The sequence below is a fragment of the Entelurus aequoreus genome, linkage group LG27 (assembly GCF_033978785.1).
Source record: "Entelurus aequoreus isolate RoL-2023_Sb linkage group LG27, RoL_Eaeq_v1.1, whole genome shotgun sequence".
NCBI classification, from domain to species: domain Eukaryota; kingdom Metazoa; phylum Chordata; class Actinopteri; order Syngnathiformes; family Syngnathidae; genus Entelurus; species Entelurus aequoreus.
Window position 1 is genome coordinate 18761439 of NC_084757.1, and position 20934 is coordinate 18782372.

Sequence of the window (20934 nt, forward strand, 5' to 3'; positions counted from 1 at the left end):
ACCATGGACATGTAACTACACAGTTAATGCTTTCCAGCCTGGCGAAGCTTAACAATGCTGTTACTAACGACGCCATTGAAGCTAACTTAGCTACGGGACCTCACAGAGCTATGCTAAAAACATTAGCTATCCACCTACGGCAGCCAGCCCTCATCTGCTCATCAACACCCGTGCTCACCTGCGTTCCAGCGATCGACGGTGCGACGAAGGACTTCACCCGATCACAGATGCGGTCGGCGGCCCGGAGACGGCGGAAGTTAAGGTGAGTTCGCCGGCTAGCGCGTCTGCTATCCATCTCTAAGTCCTCCTGGTTGTGTTGTTGTAGTCCGCCGCTAATACACCGATCCCACCTACAACTTTCTTCTTTGCAGTCTTCATTGTTCATTAAACAAATTGCAAAAGATTCACCAACACAGATGTCCAGAATACTGTGGAATTTTGAGATGAAAACAGAGTTTTTTGTATTGGATTCAATGTGTCCGCATACTTCCGTTTCAACGATTGCCGTCACGCGCATACGTCATCATACATAGACATTTTCAACCGGAAGTTTAGCGGGAAATTTAAAATTGCACTTTATAAGTTAACCCGGCCGTATTGGCATGTGTTGCAATGTTAAGATTTCATCATTGATATACAGTATAAACTATCAGACGGTGTGGTCGGTAGTAGTGGGTTTCAGTAGGCCTTTAATTGTACTTCTGGACTGTATATGTCAAAAATTAAATACATTTAGTAAATGTTTAAACAAAATAAATTACAAAAATAAAATTATACACTACAGGCCAAAAGTTTGGACACACCTTCTCCTCATTCAATGCATTTTCTTTCTTTTCATGACTATTTACATTGTAGATTGTCTCTGAAGGCATCAAAACTATGAATGAACACATGTGGAGTTATGTACTTAACAAAAAAAGGTGAAATAAATGAAAACATGTTTTATATTCTAGTTTCTTCATTATCTCAATGACCTCAAGCACACCTGTGAGGTGAAAACCATTTCAGGTGACTACCTCTTGAAGCTCATCAAGAGAATGCCAAGAGTGTGCAAAGCAGTAATCAGAGCAAAGGGTGGCTATTTTGAAGAAACTAGAATATAAAACATGTTTTCAGTTATTTTTACCTTTTTTTGTTAAGTACATAATTTCACATGTGTTCATTCATAGTTTTGATGCCTTCAGTGACAATCTACAATGTAAATAGTCATTAAAATAAAGAAAACGCATTGAATGAGGTGTGTCCAAACTTTTGACCTGTACTGTATATTTTTAATTTTTTTTATTTATTTTGTTTAAAAATGTACTGTATTTATTTAATTTTTGACGTATAAGGTCCAGAAATTAAATTAAACCCATGTAATTTTTTTCTTTCTTTATTTTCAGTATACAGCCCTTTGTGGAAAAAGTTTGGACACCCCTGTCATAGATTATAATATGTTTCACAAAAGTTATTTCATGTTCCCCGCCAGGTCAATAACATCGACTTTGGCCATTTCACTCGGGAGGAAGCCGCCAATTTCCTTCTGAACATCAAGAGAGGAGAAAAAGTGGACATTCGCACTCAGAATAAAATGGACAGTAAGTAAAGTAGAACTGTGACAGGCCCAATCATCGTCATCATTTTTCTACTCTTTTCTAGTTTATAAGAAGATCATCAAGTCCAACCTGGGGGATAACTTCTACGTTCGCACGCACTTTGACCACGAGACCAATCACCCCATCGGGCTTAACTTCACCCGCGGAGATGTGTTCCGGGTGGTGGACACAATGCATCGTGGGAAGTTGGGCAACTGGTTGGCCATACGGATGGGGAACGACCTGCATGAGTTGGACAAAGGCACCATCCCTAACCAGAACAGGTACTGAATATGTATATGGTATATTTGCCGCAGGGGCGTAGCACCAAATTCTGGGTCCCGTACACGAGACTCCTGAAGGGGCCGTCTATCACACACTAAACCCAACGTCGCTTCCCAATACACACACTATTGATATGTTTACATGCACTAAAAACTAACTATTGCAAGAATTCGGTTGCAACCAGCTATTTAAAACACAACTTACTGTATATTAGGGTTCTGACTTCAAAAGATGGGATTAACATATTTAGACTAGATATGATAACCCCTTATATAGATAACCCCTTCAAAAGAATTAGTTGGTTTTTTTCGTCTATCACCTCAACCCTGTTCCAAAATGTTGGTGCTGTGTGTGACTGCCAGGGGAACTGCACTTTTTTGGAGAATTTTGCCTATCATACACAATCATTATGAAAGACATGACGATGGATGTTATTACTCTTTTAAATATTCTAAATATTGAATAAATGCGATCAAAAGTCTGTTTACAATGGAGCCTATGGGAGCCGAGCAATTCTGCCTATAAAGCCCTTAAAAAAACATCCAAACACCTTCATTGAGGTTTTATATACATGTTGTAAGTATGTATATATGTAGTGTAGTGACAGGAACATTTATAATAACATTTAATATTTACGTATTTTATCATTTTAAGCATACGCGGCGCATTCATTTAAAAAACGCATCCCATTTGTTTAGTTTTTTTTCTTCATCTCTGATTATTACTCACTGCAGACATTATGAGCGCCAATGAACATAATAAAACAACACTTACTTTGTAAAGTCTGCTGTCGTTAGTATGCTGACTGCTCGGATGTTCATATATTCCCATTTAAATGAAGAATGACTCAAAATCCTCATGAAGAAAAGTTATTCGCCAGTTTCAGGTCCTAAATGGCTGTCAAAGTGTACCAACTTGTTGGAATATCTACTCGGACTTTTTCTGTCCAGGTGAGATACATGATTTACGATCTAGAACAGGGGTGTCAAAATCAAGGCCCGCGGGCCAGATCCGGTCCACGAATGAATTATCTATGGCCCCCGGGATGATATTTGATTAGTATTAGAATCGGTCCGCAGGCCACAGCCGCCTGCTGCTGTTTTGCACGCACCAACACTCCATTAGTGTTGGCGCTAGGAATTTTCAAAATGGGGTCCCAGGACCCTATCAAATCATAAAAATGGGGTCCCACAGTACATTTTTGGGGTCCCACTTTTTTGCAAGCGTTTTAAAAACAAATTATAAATATATGCATTATCCTGTTGTATCTCACATTCTATATTGTGTTTTGGAAAAAGGTTGTCATAAACGTTACTTAATTCTTTAAAAAAATGATACAAAAGAAAACACATTTATTCAGTCATAAACATTCATTCACTTTCTTCTTTCCTTCCTAAACTTTACCGCTGCCGGTATTTTTTAAAAATAATTTTATTGTAATATTTTCAGAATGTGTTTGTTCTATTTTTGGCCAAAGTAAGACAAAAAAAACAATCGGAAGTTGTTTTTAGTTTTAATGCCATGATTTTAATAGTCCGGCCCGCGTGTGCACAGATTTTCCTCCACGTGGCCCCTGAGCTAAAATGGGTTTGACACCCCTGATCTAGAATAAACTTACTGGGAGCAAGGAAGCGAAGACGCAGCAGACCACTTGATGATGTAAACAGACACACACGGAAGTGATCACCGCGCCGCTATTAATAGTTTGTCTGAGTCAGCGCTTTTAATAACAATATCACTAACACTTGGTTAAAGGCCTACTGAAATGATTTTTTAAAATTTAAACGGGGATAGCAGATCCATTCTATGTGTCATACTTGATCATTTCGCGATATTGCCATATTTTTGCTGAAAGGATTTAGTAGAGCACAACGACGATAAAGATCGCAACTTTTGCTATCTGATTAAAAAAAGCCTTGCCCCTACCGGAAGTAGCGTGACGTAGTCAGTTGACAGGCTCCTCACATTTTCCTATTGTTTTCAATGCAGCTGGAGCGATTCGGACCGAGAAAGCGACGATTACCCCATTAATTTGAGCGAGGATGAAAGATTCGTGGATGAGGAACGTTAGAGTGAGGGACTAGAATGCAGTGCAAGACATATCTTTTTTCGCTCTGACCGTAACTTAGGTACAGGCTGGCTCATTGGATTCCACACTCTCTCCTTTTTCTATTGTGGATCACGGATTTGTATTTTAAACCACCTCGGATACTATATCCTCTTGAAAATGAGAGTCGAGAACGCGAAATGGACATTCACAGTGACTTTTATCCCCACGACAATACATCGACGAAACACTTTAGCTACGGAGCTAACGTGATAGCATCGTGCTTAACTGCATATAGAAACAAAATAAAAAATCCCTGACTGGAAGGATAGACAGAAGATCAACAATACTATTAAACTGTGGACCTGTAAATACACGGTTAATGCTTTCCAGCCTGGCGAAGGTTAACAATGCTGTTGCTAACGACGCCATTGAAGCTAACTTAGCAACCAGACCTCACAGAGCTATGCTAAAAACATTAGCTATCCACCTACGCCAGCCAGCCCTCATCTGCTCATCAACACCCGTGCTCACCTGCGTTCCAGCGATCGACGGTGCGACGAAGGACTTCACCCGATCACAGATGCGGTCGGCGAGACGGAGGAAGTTAAGGTGAGTTCACCGGCTAACGCGTCTGCTATCCATCTCTGGCCTCCTGGCTGTGTTGCTGTAGTCCGCTGCTAATACACCGATCCCACCTACAACTTTCTTCTTTGCAGTCTCCATTGTTCATTAAACAAATTGCAAAAGATTCACCAACACAGATGTCCAGAATACTGTGGAATTTTGAAATGAAAACAGAGCTTTTTTGTATTGTATTCAATAGGGTACCAATACTTCTATTGTGGTGGATATTCACACACAGGACACTTATTAATTATTACGGTTATAATTCACTGCGTTCTAGCCCATGTTTACTTGCATAGGTGCATAGGTGCTTTTACTTTGAAGTGTTGAGACACACCTCTGTGGTGCTGACGTAATTACCTGTGCGACAGGTTTGTGGTTGTGTTTTGTTCTCTCTGAAAATAAATGGAGTGTTACTTGGCTCTCCAAAGAGGAATAAATCTCCGTCGTCTCCATACCTTCTCCTCCGCCTCCGCCAAACATGGTGTGTTGCACTACATCTCCACCAATGACCCGCCCTTTGCTGACACATGTTTAATGTCCGTGGTAAATTCAGAAATAAAAGCTAGGTGGCGCTGTTGCCTGGCAGACCATGGTTCCGACACCTTGGCCATGGCGAAGGTCAAAGGCTTGTGATCCACAAAGGCAGTGAACGGACGGGCTTCCAGCAGGAAACGGAAATGACGGATGGCTAAATACAGGGCGAGGAGTTCACGGTCAAAAGTGCTATATTTCTGCTCACTGGACCTAAGTTGGCGGCTGAAAAAAGCGAGAGGTTGCCAAACACTATTGACCAACTGCTGGAGAACAGCACCAACAGCATATTCTGAGGCGTCCGTGGTCAGAGCAACAGGGGCGTCAGGCACCGGGTGAGCCAGCATAGTTGCGTCCGCGAGTGCATCCTTTGTAGCAGAGAAAGCTGCCAACATGTCCGTGGACCAAGAAAGGGCATGCTTAGAAGTTTTTTTACCCTTGAGAGCGCTGTATAGGGGGCGCATAAGGTCGGCAGCCCGAGGCACAAAACGGTGGTAAAAATTGACCATGCCGCAGAACTCTTGTAGAGCCTTGACAGTGTGAGGCTGCGGAAGCCCCAACACTGCCTCCACCTTTGACGGCAGAGGAATCGCCCCTGCTGTAGTGATGTGGTGGCCCAGGAAATCCATGGAAGACAGTCCAAACTGGCATTTCGCTGGGTTGATGATCAAGCCGTGCTGCTGGAGACGACTGAAGAGAAGACGCAGGTGTGATAGGTGCTCTGCCTCAGACGTGCTGGCCACTAGGATATCGTCCAGGTAGACAAAAACGAATGACAAGTCACGCAGCACCGTGTCCATCAATCGCTGAAAGGTCTGGGCAGCATTTTTTAGTCCGAATGGCATCCGTAGAAACTCAAAAAGCCCGAATGGGGTAATCACCGCTGTTTTGGGAATGTCCTGAGGCTGAACTGGTACCTGGTGATAGCCCCGGACGAGGTCCACTTTAGAAAAAATAGACGCACCCGCCAGGTGGGCAGAAAAGTCATGGATGTGTGGAATAGGGTACCGGTCCGGCGTAGTGACAGCATTAAGGCGTCGGTAGTCGCCGCACGGGCGCCAACCACCATTGGGCTTTGGCACCAGGTGAAGGGGGGAGGCCCAGGGACTGTTCGACCGGCGGACGATGCCAAGGCGTTCCATGGCGTCGAACTCAGCTCCACCAATGGCCCGCCTGTGCACGCCAAAGCGTCACTGGCCTCCAGTTGGCGGACGTCCCGTTCGGCGATGCCGGCACAACGCTGCTCTGCGACGTATCTCTGGACCTGCCCCGTCCTGTGGTGCCGCAGGTCTGGAGACGGAAAGTTTTCGACGCCATACATGGCCTCTCGCACCCAGGCAGCAAGCCGTCACAGCGTCTCGTGGCAGCAAAGTTTGTCTGGCATGGCCTCAAGAAGGACATTCGCGACTGGGTCAGGACCTGTGTGGCATGCCAACGCGCTAAGATCCATCGCCATGTTAAGGCCCCGTTGGAGCAGTTTGCAGTTCCCGAAAGGCGTTTTGACCACGTCAACGTTGACCTGGTGGGACCCCTTCCTCCCTCCAGGGGATTTACTCACCTTCTGACTATGGTGGACCGGACCACCCGTTGGCCAGAGGTTGTCCCACTGTCGGCAACGACATCAGCTGATGTGGCCCGGGCCTTCATTGGTACCTGGGTCGCCCGGTATGGTGCCCCATCTGACCTTTCGTCTGATCGTGGCCCCCAGTTTACTTCCGAGCTCTGGAATACTGTTGCCTGTCAGTTGGGTGTCTCACTCCACCGCACTACAGCATACCACCCTCAAGCAAACGGCATGTGTGAACGTTTTCACAGGGACATGAAGGCCGCCCTTAAGGCTTCTCTCACAGACGACGGCTGGGTCGACAAGCTCCCGTGGGTGATGCTGGGGATTAGAACTGCGCCTAAGGAGGACCTCCTGTCTTCCTCAGCGGAGTTAGTTTATGGCCAGACCCTCAGAGTCCCAGGTGAATTTATACCCCGCACTACAGTCCCCTGGTCTGCTTCTGACCAGCGGCGTAGCCTCATGGACACTGCCCGTACCTTCCTACCAGTCCCGACCTCGCACCACTGCTTGCCCCAGGTGCACATTCCCCCTGACCTGCGAGCAGCGGGGTATGTGTTCATCCGCCACGATGCCCATAGGGGGCCCTTGCAACCACCATACGACGGTCCTTATCGGGTTGTGGAGGCTGGGGATAAGACATTTGTCATTGACATTGGGGGCAGACTGGATCGCGTCTCAGTGGACCGGCTGAAGCCAGCCCACCTGGATTTGGGCCGTTCAGTTGAGGTGGCTCAGGCACCACGTCGCGGTCGACCCCCACACTGCCAACCGACGCCTGCTCGCCGTCAGCAGCCGGCTGTCACCCTCCCGCTTCACCCCCCTCCGCCTGCCCAGGAGCTTCGGAATCGCTTTGGGCGGGTCATTCGGGTCCCTGGTCGTTTCACTGGGCCAGTTCTTGTGAATTCTGGGGGGACGTGTGTGGTGGATATTCACACACAGGACACTTATTAATTATTACGGTTATAATTCACTGCGTTCTAGCCCATGTTTACTTCCATAGGTGCATAGGTGCTTTTACTTTGAAGTGTTGAGACACACCTCTGTGGTGCTGACGTAATTACCTGTGCGACAGGTTTGTGGTTGTGTTTTGTTCTCTCTGAAAATAAACGGAGTGTTACTTGGCTCTCCAAAGAGGAATAAATCTCCGTCGTTTCTCTGCCTACACTCCTACACTATCAACCGTTTACGTCACGCGCAAACGTCATCATATCTAGACGTTTTCAACCGGAAGTGTGGCGGGAAATTTAAAATTGCACTTTATAAGTTAACCCGGCCGTATTGGCATGTGTTGCAATGTTAAGATTTCATCATTGATATATAAACTATCAGACTGCGTGGTCGGTAGTAGTGGGTTTCAGTAGGCCTTTAATATTCAAATCATGATATGTAAACTGAGTATTGTTGGCGGTTTTTGAATGGTTATTTATTGGATTTTATGGGTGAAATAGAGGAGCACCCATTGGCTCCGCTGTAAGCTGACTTTTATTTACGTTTATGTAATATTTAGAATGCATTTTTTTTTAAATCCATCATGTCTTTCATAATGATTGGGAACGATAGCCAAAATTCAAAGTGTTCCAAACTCGGTTTGCAGCTATCCACGTGGAACGAACCATTTTGCATTCTTGATCAATCAATCAATCAATCAATGTTTATTTATATAGCCCTAAATCACAAGTGTCTCAAAGGGCTGCACAAGCCACAACGACATCCGTGGTACAGAGCCCATATAAGGGCAAGGAAAAACTCACAACCCCAATGGGACGTCGAGGGGTCGTGTAAGCAGACTTCGACATTCTTAAGTTCATTCAAGCAGTTTTATTGTTGTTCAGTTATAAGGTGACATTTTTTCTTAACATTTATGACATCATTTTGTATAACTTACATATTTAAATGACAGAAAAACAATCTTCAAACTTTAAAAAAGCCCAAGCTCCCCCTGTGCTTAGGGCCCTGGTGCAACGTCTCCACTTTCCCCTCCACTTTTACAGCCTCATTTGCCGGGTTCAATGTACAAAAACCAAAACCAGTGAAGTTGGCACGTTGTGTAAATGGTAAATAAAAACAGAATACAATGATTTGCAAATCCTTTTCCACTTACAAAGACAAGATACTTAACAATCAAACTGGAAAAGTTTGTTATTTTTTGCAAATATTAGCTCATTTGGAATTTGATGCCTGCAACATGTTTCAAAAAAGCTGGCACAAGTGGCAAAAAAGACTGAGAAAGTTGAGGAATGCTCATCAAACACTTATTTGGAACATCGCACAGGTGAACAGGCTAATTTGGAACAGGTGGGTGCCATGATTGGGTATAAAAGCCGCTTCCATGTAATGTTCAGTCATTCACAAACAAGGATGGGGCGAGGGTCACCACTTTGTGACCAAATAAGTGAGCAAATTGTTGAACAGTTTAAGAAACACATTTCTCAAAGAGCTATTGCAAGGAATTTAGGGATTTCACCATTTACGGTCTTTAATATCATCAAAAGGTTCAGAGAATCTGGAAGAAATCACTGCACGTAAGCGATGATATGACGGACCTTCGATCCCTTAGGCGGTACTGCATCAAATAGCGACATCAGTGTGTAAAGGATATCACCACATGGGCTCAGGAACACTTCAGAAAACCACTGTCAGTAACTACAGTTTCTTTGCTACATCTGTAAGTGCAAGTTAAAATTCTCCCATGCAAAGTGAAAGCCATTTATCAACAACATCCAGAAACGCCGCCGGCTTCGCTGAGCCCGGGCTCATCTAAGATGGACTGATACAAAGTGGAAAAGTGTTCTGTGGTCTGACGAGTCCACATTTCAAATTGTTTTTGGAAACTGTGGACGTTGTGTCCTCTGGCACATAGAGGAAAAGAACCATCCGGATTGTTATAGGCGCAAAGTTGAAAAGCCAGCATCTGTGATGGTATGGGGGTGTATTAGTGCCCAAGACATGGGTAACTTACACATCTGTGAAGGTGCCATTAATGCTGAAAGGTACATACAGGTTTTGGAGCAACATATGTTGCCATCCAAGCAACGTTATTATGGACGCCGCTGCTTATTTCAGCAAGACAATGCCAAGCCACGTGTTACAACAGCGTGGCTTCATAGTAAAAGAGTGCGGGTACTAGACTGGCCTGTCTGTAATCCAGACCTGTCTCCCATTGAAAATGTGTAACACAGTGGTAAAAATGCCCTTGTGCCAAATTGTGTTAATGATTAATGATTATTTGCCAAAAAAAAAACAAGTTTCTCAGTTCAAACATTAAATATCTTGTCTTTGCAGTCTATTCAATTAAATATAAGTTGAAAAGGATTTGCAAATCATTGTATTCTGTTTTTATTTATGAATTACACAACTTGCCAACTTCACTGGTTTTGAGTTTTGTAAAAGACAAAGGCGGCTAAATGAAATAAATAGAATATGGTTCTACTGCGGAAACTTTGCGTGTTCTCTGTAACAAAAAAGGCTTCACTAGTCCATTTTTACCTTTCTATTTACATTATTGTAACCAATAAGAGAAGCGAGCAATGTCATGTGGTTTCGTTGTAACATACATGAAACCCCGTAATTTTTCTTGCGGACGTTTTTTATCCATCAGGGCCGAGACGCTGGCCAGCCAAGAGCAGGCGCAGAGGGCAAGCGGGGAGAAGCAGCTGTCGGGACCCAGGGCTGAGTTCTGGAAACTACGGGGCCTCAGAGGGAACAAAAAGAATGAGAAGAACATGCGGCGCTCTCGGGACGACCTCCTGCAGCTCACCATTCAGGGAAAATTTCCCGCTTATGAGAGAGTCCTGCTCAGAGAAGGTGCTAACTCACTACATAATTAGTATTAGAGAAGCTCATTTTAATGCTGTACATGTTTATCTGCAGCTAATTTCAAACGACCCATCGTCATCCTGGGTCCTCTTAATGATATTGCTATGGAGAAGCTGGCCAGAGAGTTGCCTGAAGAATATGAAGTAGCTGGTAGCGTTCCTCTTCTTTTTTTCTGTTTTGATGCATTACACTTTAGACCACCAATTAAAAACAAGCATTATTTCACCATCTTTTGTCAGAAATGGTTCCTCGCAGCAGTGGTGGGGACAGCAGCTCAACGGTCATTAAACTGGACACCGTGAGGAAGATAGCAGAGAAGGTGAGTTAAAAGAGTGAAAGTAAATAAAGGCTATTTTATTTACTCTATTTTGGTTCCAGGACAAGCACCCTCTGCTGGACATCACCCCAACCGCCGTGGAGAGGCTGAACTACATCCAGTACCACCCAATGGTGATATTCCTGGACCCCCACAGCCGCAAAGATGTCAAGGCCATGAGGCAAAGGTACAGCCCAGACTCCAACAAGAGCTCCAGACGCCTCTACACACAGGCGCTCAAACTGAGGAAACACTGCAGCCATCTTTTCTCAGGTAGTCCGTCACACACCTGCATGGCATGTGTACTGTTGTGTACGATGAAGGCCAAATACATTTCATGATTTTTGTATCCTTCATCCAGCACGTGTTGACCTGCAGCCCGGCTCCAATGTTTGGTACCAACTTCTAAAGGATAAGATTCGCCACCAGCAGTCCAAACCAGTCTGGGTATCTGAAGTCACGGTAAGAAATGTAGAAAGTATTCACAGTGCTTCCCTTTTTCCACAGTTTGTTATGTTACAGCTTTATTCCATAGTGGAAACACATATTTTTGTTAGCAAAATTCTACAGACAATACCACATAATGGGAAGACATTCTACAAAAACAATGCTTTTTTAAAAATATTTTTATCTTTAATTGAAAAAAAAATAAAGTGTATAAAAATTCAGTGCTGAAAAATTCAGAGTATAAAAATTCAGTGTAAAAACAATTCAGTGTTGAAAAATGTGTTGCTTCAAAAAGCAAGACTTACTTCCGGTAAATTAGGACTGAAGTAGAGATGTCCGATAATATCGGCCTGCCGATATTTTCGGCTGATAAATGCTTTAAAAGATGATATCGAAAATTATCGGTATCGTTTTTTTTATTATCGGTATTGGGGTTTTTTTGTTTTATTTTTGTATTTTTTATTAAATCAACATAAAAAACACAAAATACACTTACAATTAGTGCACCAACCCAAAAAACCTCCCTCCCCCATTCACACTCATTCACACTCATTCACACAAAAGGGTTGTTTCTTTCTGTTATTAATATTCTGGTTCCTACATTATATATCAATATATATCAATACAGTCTGCAAGGGATAGAGTCCTTAAGCACACATGATTGTGCATGCTGCTGGTCCACTAATAGTACTAACTTTTAACAGTTAATTTTACTCATTTTCATTAATTACTAGTTTCTATGTAACTGTTTTTATATTGTTTTACTTTCTTTTTTATTCAAGTAAATGTTTTTAATTTATTTATCTTATTTTATAAAAATGTTTAAAAAGGACCTTATCTTCACCATACCTGGTTGTCCAAATTAGGCATAATAATGTGTTAAAGTCCACGACTGTATATATCAGTATCGGTTGATATCTGTATCAGTAATTAAGAGTTGGACAATATCGGAATATCGGATATCGGCAAAAAGCCATTATCGGACATCCCTAGACTGAAGCAATCGATCTTGTTTCAGAACCAGCCAATGAGGTGTAAGTTTGAAGTCACGTGACACGAGTCTTGCAAAACATCATAAAAAAGGCAGTTAACTGAGCTACCTTGGCATAATACAACATAATTAACATTTCAATGCAACCCGCTGGATATTTTCAAACTATAGAAATGATTCCAATGGTTAGAATCTGCACTTTTGAGTGACATACAAAGCTCTGCTTCATGCAGACCAGGCACGAACAGAGTGGGCGGGGCTTGTTTATGGAGCAGCGAGTGTCAGACGGAGGTAGATTTCTGCAGCAAAGTTCTGCAAAACAGTGATATTATATTGAATATGTGGATGTTTGTTACCCTTGCCGTTTGTGTTTCGCCGTGTGTGTTGCATCTTTGTTGCTTTTGCTCGATTATAAAAGATGTCCATCAAGGTGGTGGTCTGCAGTAGAGGAGCGACATTCGTGTATTTTAAATATTCAGTGTTTTATTGTTCTTAGTTAGTATTGCAAATCCCATATGATGTATTTTCATGTACAGTAAAAAACTAAAAAGACCATCACAAAAACAGAATTAACTTTAGTTTTTTTACTGAATTATATGCAGGGTTTTATGCTGCCAATTCCGATACTGGCCATCCACGAGTGAGATTGACCAATACTGATAAGATGTATTAACTGTAGATCTGTCACTTTATTTAGGGTGAATGCTATTGTCGGTTTAACAGTATTAACACAATATTTAAACAAACAAAATCAATAACGATTTATTTATATATTTTGTTTTTTGCCCTCGAAGTCCAGGGAATTTTTCCCAGAGTTTGTAAATATGAACAGAAACAAAAGCATTTTTTTATAGGATAAAAGTATTCACCTAATCACTCTAGTATGGATCATATACTGATACTACACTTCATATTGACTCAACCAATTTATGGATCAATCCGATCATCCTCGTACGTGTCATGTACTGACTGCCACAATGCTGACACACCAACAGTTGCTGTTATATTATTCTCTCTAGACTCTTATTATTCTACTTATCCACTTCCTGTTAATAACTGCTGACTTCCTGCTGTTACTTTTTAAAGCTTACTAAGCATTTATTTCTTGGTGTTTACAGCTATTAGCATTGCTGCCTCTTGTTTGCTTCCAGTGTGTAACATGTTTAGCCTCATCCTCCAGTGATAATGACACTTGATAATGACACCTAAGATACTAAGAAATTATATTTATTGCTGTAATTGAAGTGATTATTGTTATTATGGAGCACAGGTGTCAAACTCTTCACCCGCCACGTCATTTAGAGTGACTTGCAAAAGCCTTAAAATAATATGAAAGTATTTAATATTTTCTTACTAAATGTATTCGTTCTATTTTGACGGGAAAAAAATACATGTATTGCATGCAATTGAATATATGTTAAACATTAATATAATCTAATAATACAACACAATTCATACTATATTATTTAGTTAAAATAATAATAATAAATAGCTTGAATTTTGATTTCAAAGCAAGTTATCCATCAAATTTTTTACTTTAAAAATGACAATAAAAATAAATAAAACTGATGGTAAAAACTGGTACAAGTTTACCAGAATTTTACTGCAAAAAGACTGTAGTAAAATTAGCACAGTGATTTTTATAGCATAAAAATCACTGTGCTAATTTTAATTTTTGCAGTAAAATTGTGGTGACTGAGCTGCCAGTTTTTTTTGGTTTTTTTTTACAGTGTGTGTAAAAAAAAAATATTAATCAAATGCATAGGCAATTGTATAATAATATCATGAGATGAATCCTAATACATAAATATCCAAAAATTATCGGGCAGACATAAAAACAGAATACAAATATTTGCAAATCCTTTTCAACTTACATTCAATTAAATAGACTGCAAAGACAAGATATTTAATGTTCCAACTGAGAAACTTAATTTTTTTGGCAAATAATCATTATCTTAGAATTTAATGGCAGCAACACATTGCAAAAAAGTTGGCACAGGGGCATTTTTACCACTGTGTTACATGGCCTTTCCTTTTAACAACACTCAGTAAACGTTTGGGAACTGAGGAGACCAATTTTTGAAGCTTTTCAGGTGGAATTCTTTCCTATTCTTGCTTGAAGTACAGCTTAAGTTGTTCAACAGTCCGGGGTCTTTTAGGCTTCATAATGCGCCACACATTTTCAATGGGAGACAGGTCTGGACTACAGGCAGGCCAGTCTAGTACCCGCACTCTTTTACTATGAAGCCACGCTGTTGTAACACGTGGCTTGACATTGTCTTGCTGAAATAAGCAGGGGCGTCCATGATAACGTTGCTTGGATGGCAACATATGTTGCTCCAAAACCTGTATGTACCTTTCAGCATTAATGATGCCTTCATATACCGTATGTGTAAGTAGCCATGCCTTGGGCACTAATACACCCCCATACCATCACAGATGCTGTTTTTTGAACTTTGCGCCTATAACAGTCCGGATGGTTATTTTCCTCTTTGGTCTGGAGGACATGACACAACGTCCACAGTTTCCAAAAACAATTTGAAATGTGGACTCGTCAGACCACAGAACACTATTGCACTTTGAATCAGTCCATCTTAGATGCCGGCTGCGTTTTTGGGTGTTGTTGATAAATGGCTTTCGCTTTGCATAGTAGAGTTTGTACTTGCACTTATAGATGTAGCGACAAACTGTAGTTACTGACAGTGGTTTTCTGAAGTGTTCCTGAGCCCATGTGGTGATATCCTTTTTGATGCAGTACCTCCTGAGAGATTGAAGGTCACAGCCTTGCCGCTTACGTGCAGTGATTTATCTAGATTCTCTGAACCCTTTGATGATATTACGGCATACTTGCCAACCCTCCCGTTTTTAGCGGGAGAATCCCGGTATTCAGCGCCTCTCCCGACAACCTCCCGGCAGAGATTTTCTCCCGACAAACTCCCGGTATTCAGCCGGAGCTGGAGGCCACGCCGCCTCCAGCTCAATGCGGACCTGAGACTGAGTGTGGACAGCCTGTTCTCACGTCCGCTTTCCCACAATATAAACAGCTTGCCTGCCCAAAGACGTCAAGTTCCAAGTTCCAAAACGAATGGAAACAAGAATTTCAGTTCATCCAGGACAGTTCGAAGGGGAAGGTGTATGTTGCCTGTAAATATGTAGAACAGACTTCTCCATTGAACACGGTGGCCGAAATGATATACTCATCATGAACGGAGAAGTTAAACAGGACAATACTGCCATCTAGTGGATAGCCACCGGAACACTGAAATTCAAGTATTTATTTTATGTAAATAAAATAAATAAATAAATATATATATATATATATATATATATATATATATATATATATATATATATATATATATATATATATATATATATATATGAAATACTCGAGTTGGTGAATTCTAGCTGTAAATAACCACGCCCCAAACACACCCCCAACAAAGCCCCCACCCCCTACCCCCCACCTCCCGATATTGGAGGTCTCAAGGTTGGCAAGTATGTATTACGGACCGTAGATGGTGAAATCCCTAAATTCCTTGCAATAGCTCGTTGAGAAATGTTGTTAAACTGTTCAACAATTTGCTCACTTGTTTGTTCACAAAGTGGTGACCCTCGCCCCATCCTTGTTGGTGAGTGACTGAACATTTCATGGAAGCTGCTTTTATACCCAATCATGGCACCCACCTGTTCCCAATTAGCCTGTTCACCTGTGGGATGTTCCAAATAAGTGTTTGATGAGCATTCCTCAACTTTCTCAGTCTTTTTTGCCACTTGTGCCAGCTTTTTTGAAACATGTTGTAGGCATCAAATTCCAAATGAGCTAAAATTAGCAAAAAATAAAGTTTTCCAGTTCGAACGTTAAATATCTTGTCTTTGCAGTCTATTCAATTGAATATAAGTTGAAAAGGATTTGCAAATCATTGTATTCCGTTTTTATTTACCATTTACACAACGTGCCAACTTCACTAGCTTTTGGGTTTTGTACAGAATTAACTGCTAGACGCTTGTCAGCTAGAGAGGATCGGCATTTGTGATCGGCATTAAAAGGCATCATTCGTTAATGGCTGATCACATACTTTTGGCGAAGATAGTCCGACCCCGATCGTTGGCAGATCGACTTGCAGATCCCTAAACAGTCCACCAAACATTTTCTTTTGAGTAGTATCCATGCAGTCACATCGGCGGGACAGAACCTGTATATAAGAGAATTTCACAATGCCGTGACAAAATTGTAAAGTTGAACCATAACCTCTTGTGTTGACAGCAACTGTGCTGCTGTGTATTTCATATTTGAGGTGAATATGGTCTAACTGCGGGATGCTATGTCGCTGTTTGGAAGATTACAGTTGTTACTGGGCTCTGAGTAAAAGGCAAAGGTGGATAAATGCTTTCTGATGTGGTCTTTTTGCAGGATTTCTGTGTAAAAGAGGTTGAACTCATCCATGTGGATCTTTTCTCCCTGTCCAGTTGGAGAGCGGTGGAGAGCAGGACCTGGATGCTCTGGACCAAACCCAGTCAGATTACCTCAGTGCCGCCAGCGACATGGAGGACACAGACGGCGAGGCCTTCACCGACGGCGAGGCCTACACGGACAACGAGGTCTACACGGACAACGAGGACCTGGAAGAGGATTACCCGGGTCAAGAGGCAGCCAGGAGCGCCAGAAAATCAGGAGCTGCTCTCGCGCGATCGTCCGAGCCCGCCTGGGGCCACCGCAGCCCCGACGACAGTGACCTGGAGCCCCCCTCTGACACGTACTCACCGGGCGGGGAAATACCGCCTCTGATGCACGTGCCTGAGTCGCCAGCGCGCCGCCAGCAGAGTAGCAGCCCACCTCTCCACCATCCGGACGACTATTACTCTCACCGTAGTTTAACAGACCCTGACTTTAACAGCTACAACTCACTGGCACCCACCACTCCATCGGACGGTCCCCCGGATTTTATTGCCCCCGATCCTTACACGCGGTACTCTATGAGTGAAGCCTCGTACGTGGATGAGCCCCCCGAGAGCCCCCATCAAGCCAGCCTCGCCACTATTGAGGATAAATTACAGCAGGTATGTTTTAAATGTGAACTGCACTTTTTGGCAAATTTTCCCTATGATTTACAATACTTATGAGAGACAAGAAGACAAAAGATTTTGTTTTTTTGCATTTGTGGTGGAATGTCCGAATCTTAAACAGAAACAAAAGTGAATTTAGTACAAAAGTTTTATTTACCCATAATCAAATGGTACAAGGTTGAATTGAATTGCCATGCAAACAGACAACGTCTCCGGAGACGTTGAATGAATCGAGAATCTTGCGAATCATGCATAGACTTGGTATACTTGGCCATTTATGTGTTTCCCTCGTGTGTCAAGGTCCAGTTGTTTTGGACCTGTTTGTTCTGCAACATCCTTGAATCCCTTAGTCATAATAAACAATCAAAAAATGTTGTACAATGGTCAGGCCGACTATACGTTCAACTCTAACCCACATATGCTCTTCCAATGGTTCAGAATAGAAAAAAGAGAAACGAGCAGACATTCCGCTACTGTCGTGTCCTTCTTAATGCTTTTCAACCTCGCTCTCTTTCCGGACTTTGACAGACACAAAATATGGTACAAAAGGTCAGTAATTCCACCACATAGCCCCCTTCCAGGGTTTTAGAACCCTGGACCATACCGATTTCTGACCTAGGCCACTTCCTTAAAAAATCTCTACCACAGATAGAGGCGAAAACCCCAAAATATTGTACAAAAGGTCAGAAATTCCACCACACATTCTAACGTAATAATCAGCTCGTTCTTGGCAGCTAATGCGAGCAATCCATTGTGCCTCTAAGACAGTTTAAAAATGCATTCAAAAACTGCCAACAATACTTAATTTAGGTGCCGTAAATTGTATATTAACCAAGCTGTAGCAAGATTGTTATTGTAAAAGCCAACACTGAGGAAGTATTTTTCTAGCGTAGAAACACATCGCCTTGCAACAGCATGCTACAACATTAGCTGCAAGCTAGCTACGGCAAGAGGTAAACTAACTTCTGCGTCAACATCTGAATGGCTTTTAAGTTTGTAATGCACAACACAATGTGATAGGACACCAATCTGTACTGACTGAGGCCCCTTCTACACTAATCCAGGCTATATCCCACCTAACCCTATCCTTGTCCACACACATACTGTACAATGCCATCGTTTAAGACCCCCTCCCACTCCCCCTCCCTCAACGCGACCTGGTCCGCATGCGCGAAAAAAAATTAGCGCGTCATAGTCACCTCTGACCTGGAAGTGTATCCTTACCCTGTGTTTCAATGTAGCCTATTGCCACATTTCTTTTAACAGTAAACCTTGCTTGCCTCACCATCAGCAGCTGTTAGACTATTGTAGTGAATCACACCTGAGCCATCATACATGAATCATATCTGTGGACGTGTGGAAATAAACAATGTGATAAAGAATATTCTACAACAATCAATCTAGGGATCTCGATATCTGGTCAGGACACTGTGCTTGTAGGCTGAAATTGGCGATCGTACTTGACGGCCGCAACCATTTCATGGCTTCACAATAGTTATGGAGTACAAAACTAGACGTTGAGTAATCGCTTGACATACATCGCGGACAATAGTCTGCTTTGCCAGTCCAAATGTATTCGCTGTTTTCCATAGTAACCCTTGTCCACGGGAGCCTGCTTTCTCGTTGTCTCTCATTTGACAAATGGACACAGTTTTTCACTAAGTAGAAGCACAGCTAACCTGGACATTCGAAAGTTCTCTTGCCATTCCTCCTGCACAACACACTCGGTGACAAACATATCCCACCAGGCTGCCGTTCTTCCAGGTCTTATCCAAAACCGTCACTTAACCGTCTATGTTGTCATCTGAGATGTGTTGTATCCCAAATAGCTGCAATCGCGCGTTTCCTTCTCTTAAGGTATTCATGTGTGATTTCCACAAGCACATGTAGAAGAAGGAGAAACACGGGCATGTCTGGATGACTCGCCTCCATCTTTCCAGTGGTTACCTCCGAGTTCCGAAACCGGTTGTTATGAAGCTGGCTGTGGTGCGTTCTTTCTGGCGTCACTTCGTCTCTGAACTCCGTTTGTAAACGATCGATGTGTCCGTACAAAGCTAAGAGCCGGAGATTTGAAGAAATCCACGACGCACTTACCCGTGTAAAAAATTATCAAAGGAGGGGAACCTTAAACGATGGGTTAGTGTTCCTGACACGGGGCTTAGGCTAAATAATTATTTGTTTAAGGGGTTATCCGGCTTAATGTAGACAGGGCCTGAAAAGCATGAACAATCATGTTACAGTATCTGTAAAGTGTTGGCCCACATTTCATGTTTTGTTTGTCCACAGCTAGCTCGACAGTGTATGCAGTTGCACTAGCAATAGCATGATGTGCTGCATGTATAATAATATTATAGTGACTCACACAATGGACAGTTTTGTATTTGGTCCAGCTGGCTGGGGACATTTTTTCCCGGTTTATTTAGGTACGCACGCCATTTATGTCGGCATAGCTTAGCACCAAGTTCCACATTTGCGGCGTCAAGTCATGTCGACCTCACTCTCTCGGCTTCCGTCTGCTCCGAGGTTTCAGCCTTCCTTCGTGCTGGCTTCTGTAAGCAGTAGTTCATCCTCCGTATACTCAGCTTCAAAAAGATTCGGTTGTGAATCTTCATTTGTCCAAAAATAGTCATCTTCGTTGTTTGTTACCAAGTCTGCCATTATTAGAACACACTTGCCTTTGTTTCCAGAAGTAGGAACACACATTTGTTGCCGAAAGGGCGTTGCTATGGAAATGGAAATAAATGCGCTGAGGAAATAAGTTCCGGTAATGCATAAAATGACCAAAATAGGGTAAATATTGTACATATTACATATTGTTATTAACATGTCTGTTACTACATTATGTATATACTTGCACTGTTGATGGAGGGTTTTGAAGTTGCTTTAGAGGGATTTGAAGGCTACAACTTCCGCATCTTCCGTTTTTTTATCATCTTTAAAATCCTAAAAAAGTTCTCCTTCAAGCCTTACAATTAATAGGACAAGGCAAAATTGAGTGCACTTCTGACTGCAAATAGTGGAGGCGCTGGTCAAATATTAACAACGACAACAACAAAAAAACTAATTTTTTCAGATTGTCTTAACAACAACATATTTGGTGTTGATTGACCATGACTTTAGCTCAGGGGTCGGCAACCCAAAATGTTGAAAGAGCCATATTGGGCCAAAAATACAAAAACTAAATCTGTCTGGAGCCGCAAAAAATATAAAGCCTTATATAAGTGTTATAATGAAGGCAACACGTGATGTAAATGTCTATATTAGCTATATTAGCCTACTATCAAAGGCTGACGCAGTCTTTGTTGACAGAAATGTTGCATTTTAATTTTTATTCTACACATTTTTGCAACATTGGTAGTCATTAGTAAAATGGAGGCTTCTCACAGGATGAGATAACTTCTGGAAATTACCGGCTCAGAATGGTCAAAGGTGTGTGTCCAAGTTTAAGGAAACGGCAGGCCGTTTTCTTCTAATGGCTTTATTACAATCTTTGCAAGCTGGCTGACATTTGCTGAGGTCTGGAACAACATGGCACACAAACAACTATCAGAAATGCAGCCAATATTACATACAGATAATGCACAACCCTTATTTGATGGTAGTAAGCTACATTTGTAGCCCCGGCTGCCTAGAGGTAGACTTTTGCGCCTCTTACCACCA

General features: G+C 42.3%; 1 protein-coding gene across 5 annotated transcripts in view; it reads left to right on the top strand.

Annotated features, from left to right (window-relative positions):
• The window catches only part of tjp3 (tight junction protein 3), a 77508-nt gene that overhangs the window by 54769 nt on the left and 1805 nt on the right, over positions 1 to 20934 (top strand). For all 5 annotated transcript variants that reach the window (XM_062038912.1, XM_062038910.1, XM_062038911.1 and 2 more), the window contains exons 21-28: positions 1472 to 1580; positions 1642 to 1861; positions 10236 to 10441; positions 10508 to 10603; positions 10693 to 10772; positions 10832 to 11042; positions 11131 to 11231; positions 16678 to 17268. In XM_062038912.1, coding sequence (XP_061894896.1) covers positions 1472 to 1580; positions 1642 to 1861; positions 10236 to 10441; positions 10508 to 10603; positions 10693 to 10772; positions 10832 to 11042; positions 11131 to 11231; positions 16678 to 17268 — 1614 coding nt within the window. The remainder of the gene's footprint in view (positions 1 to 1471; positions 1581 to 1641; positions 1862 to 10235; positions 10442 to 10507; positions 10604 to 10692; positions 10773 to 10831; positions 11043 to 11130; positions 11232 to 16677; positions 17269 to 20934) is intronic.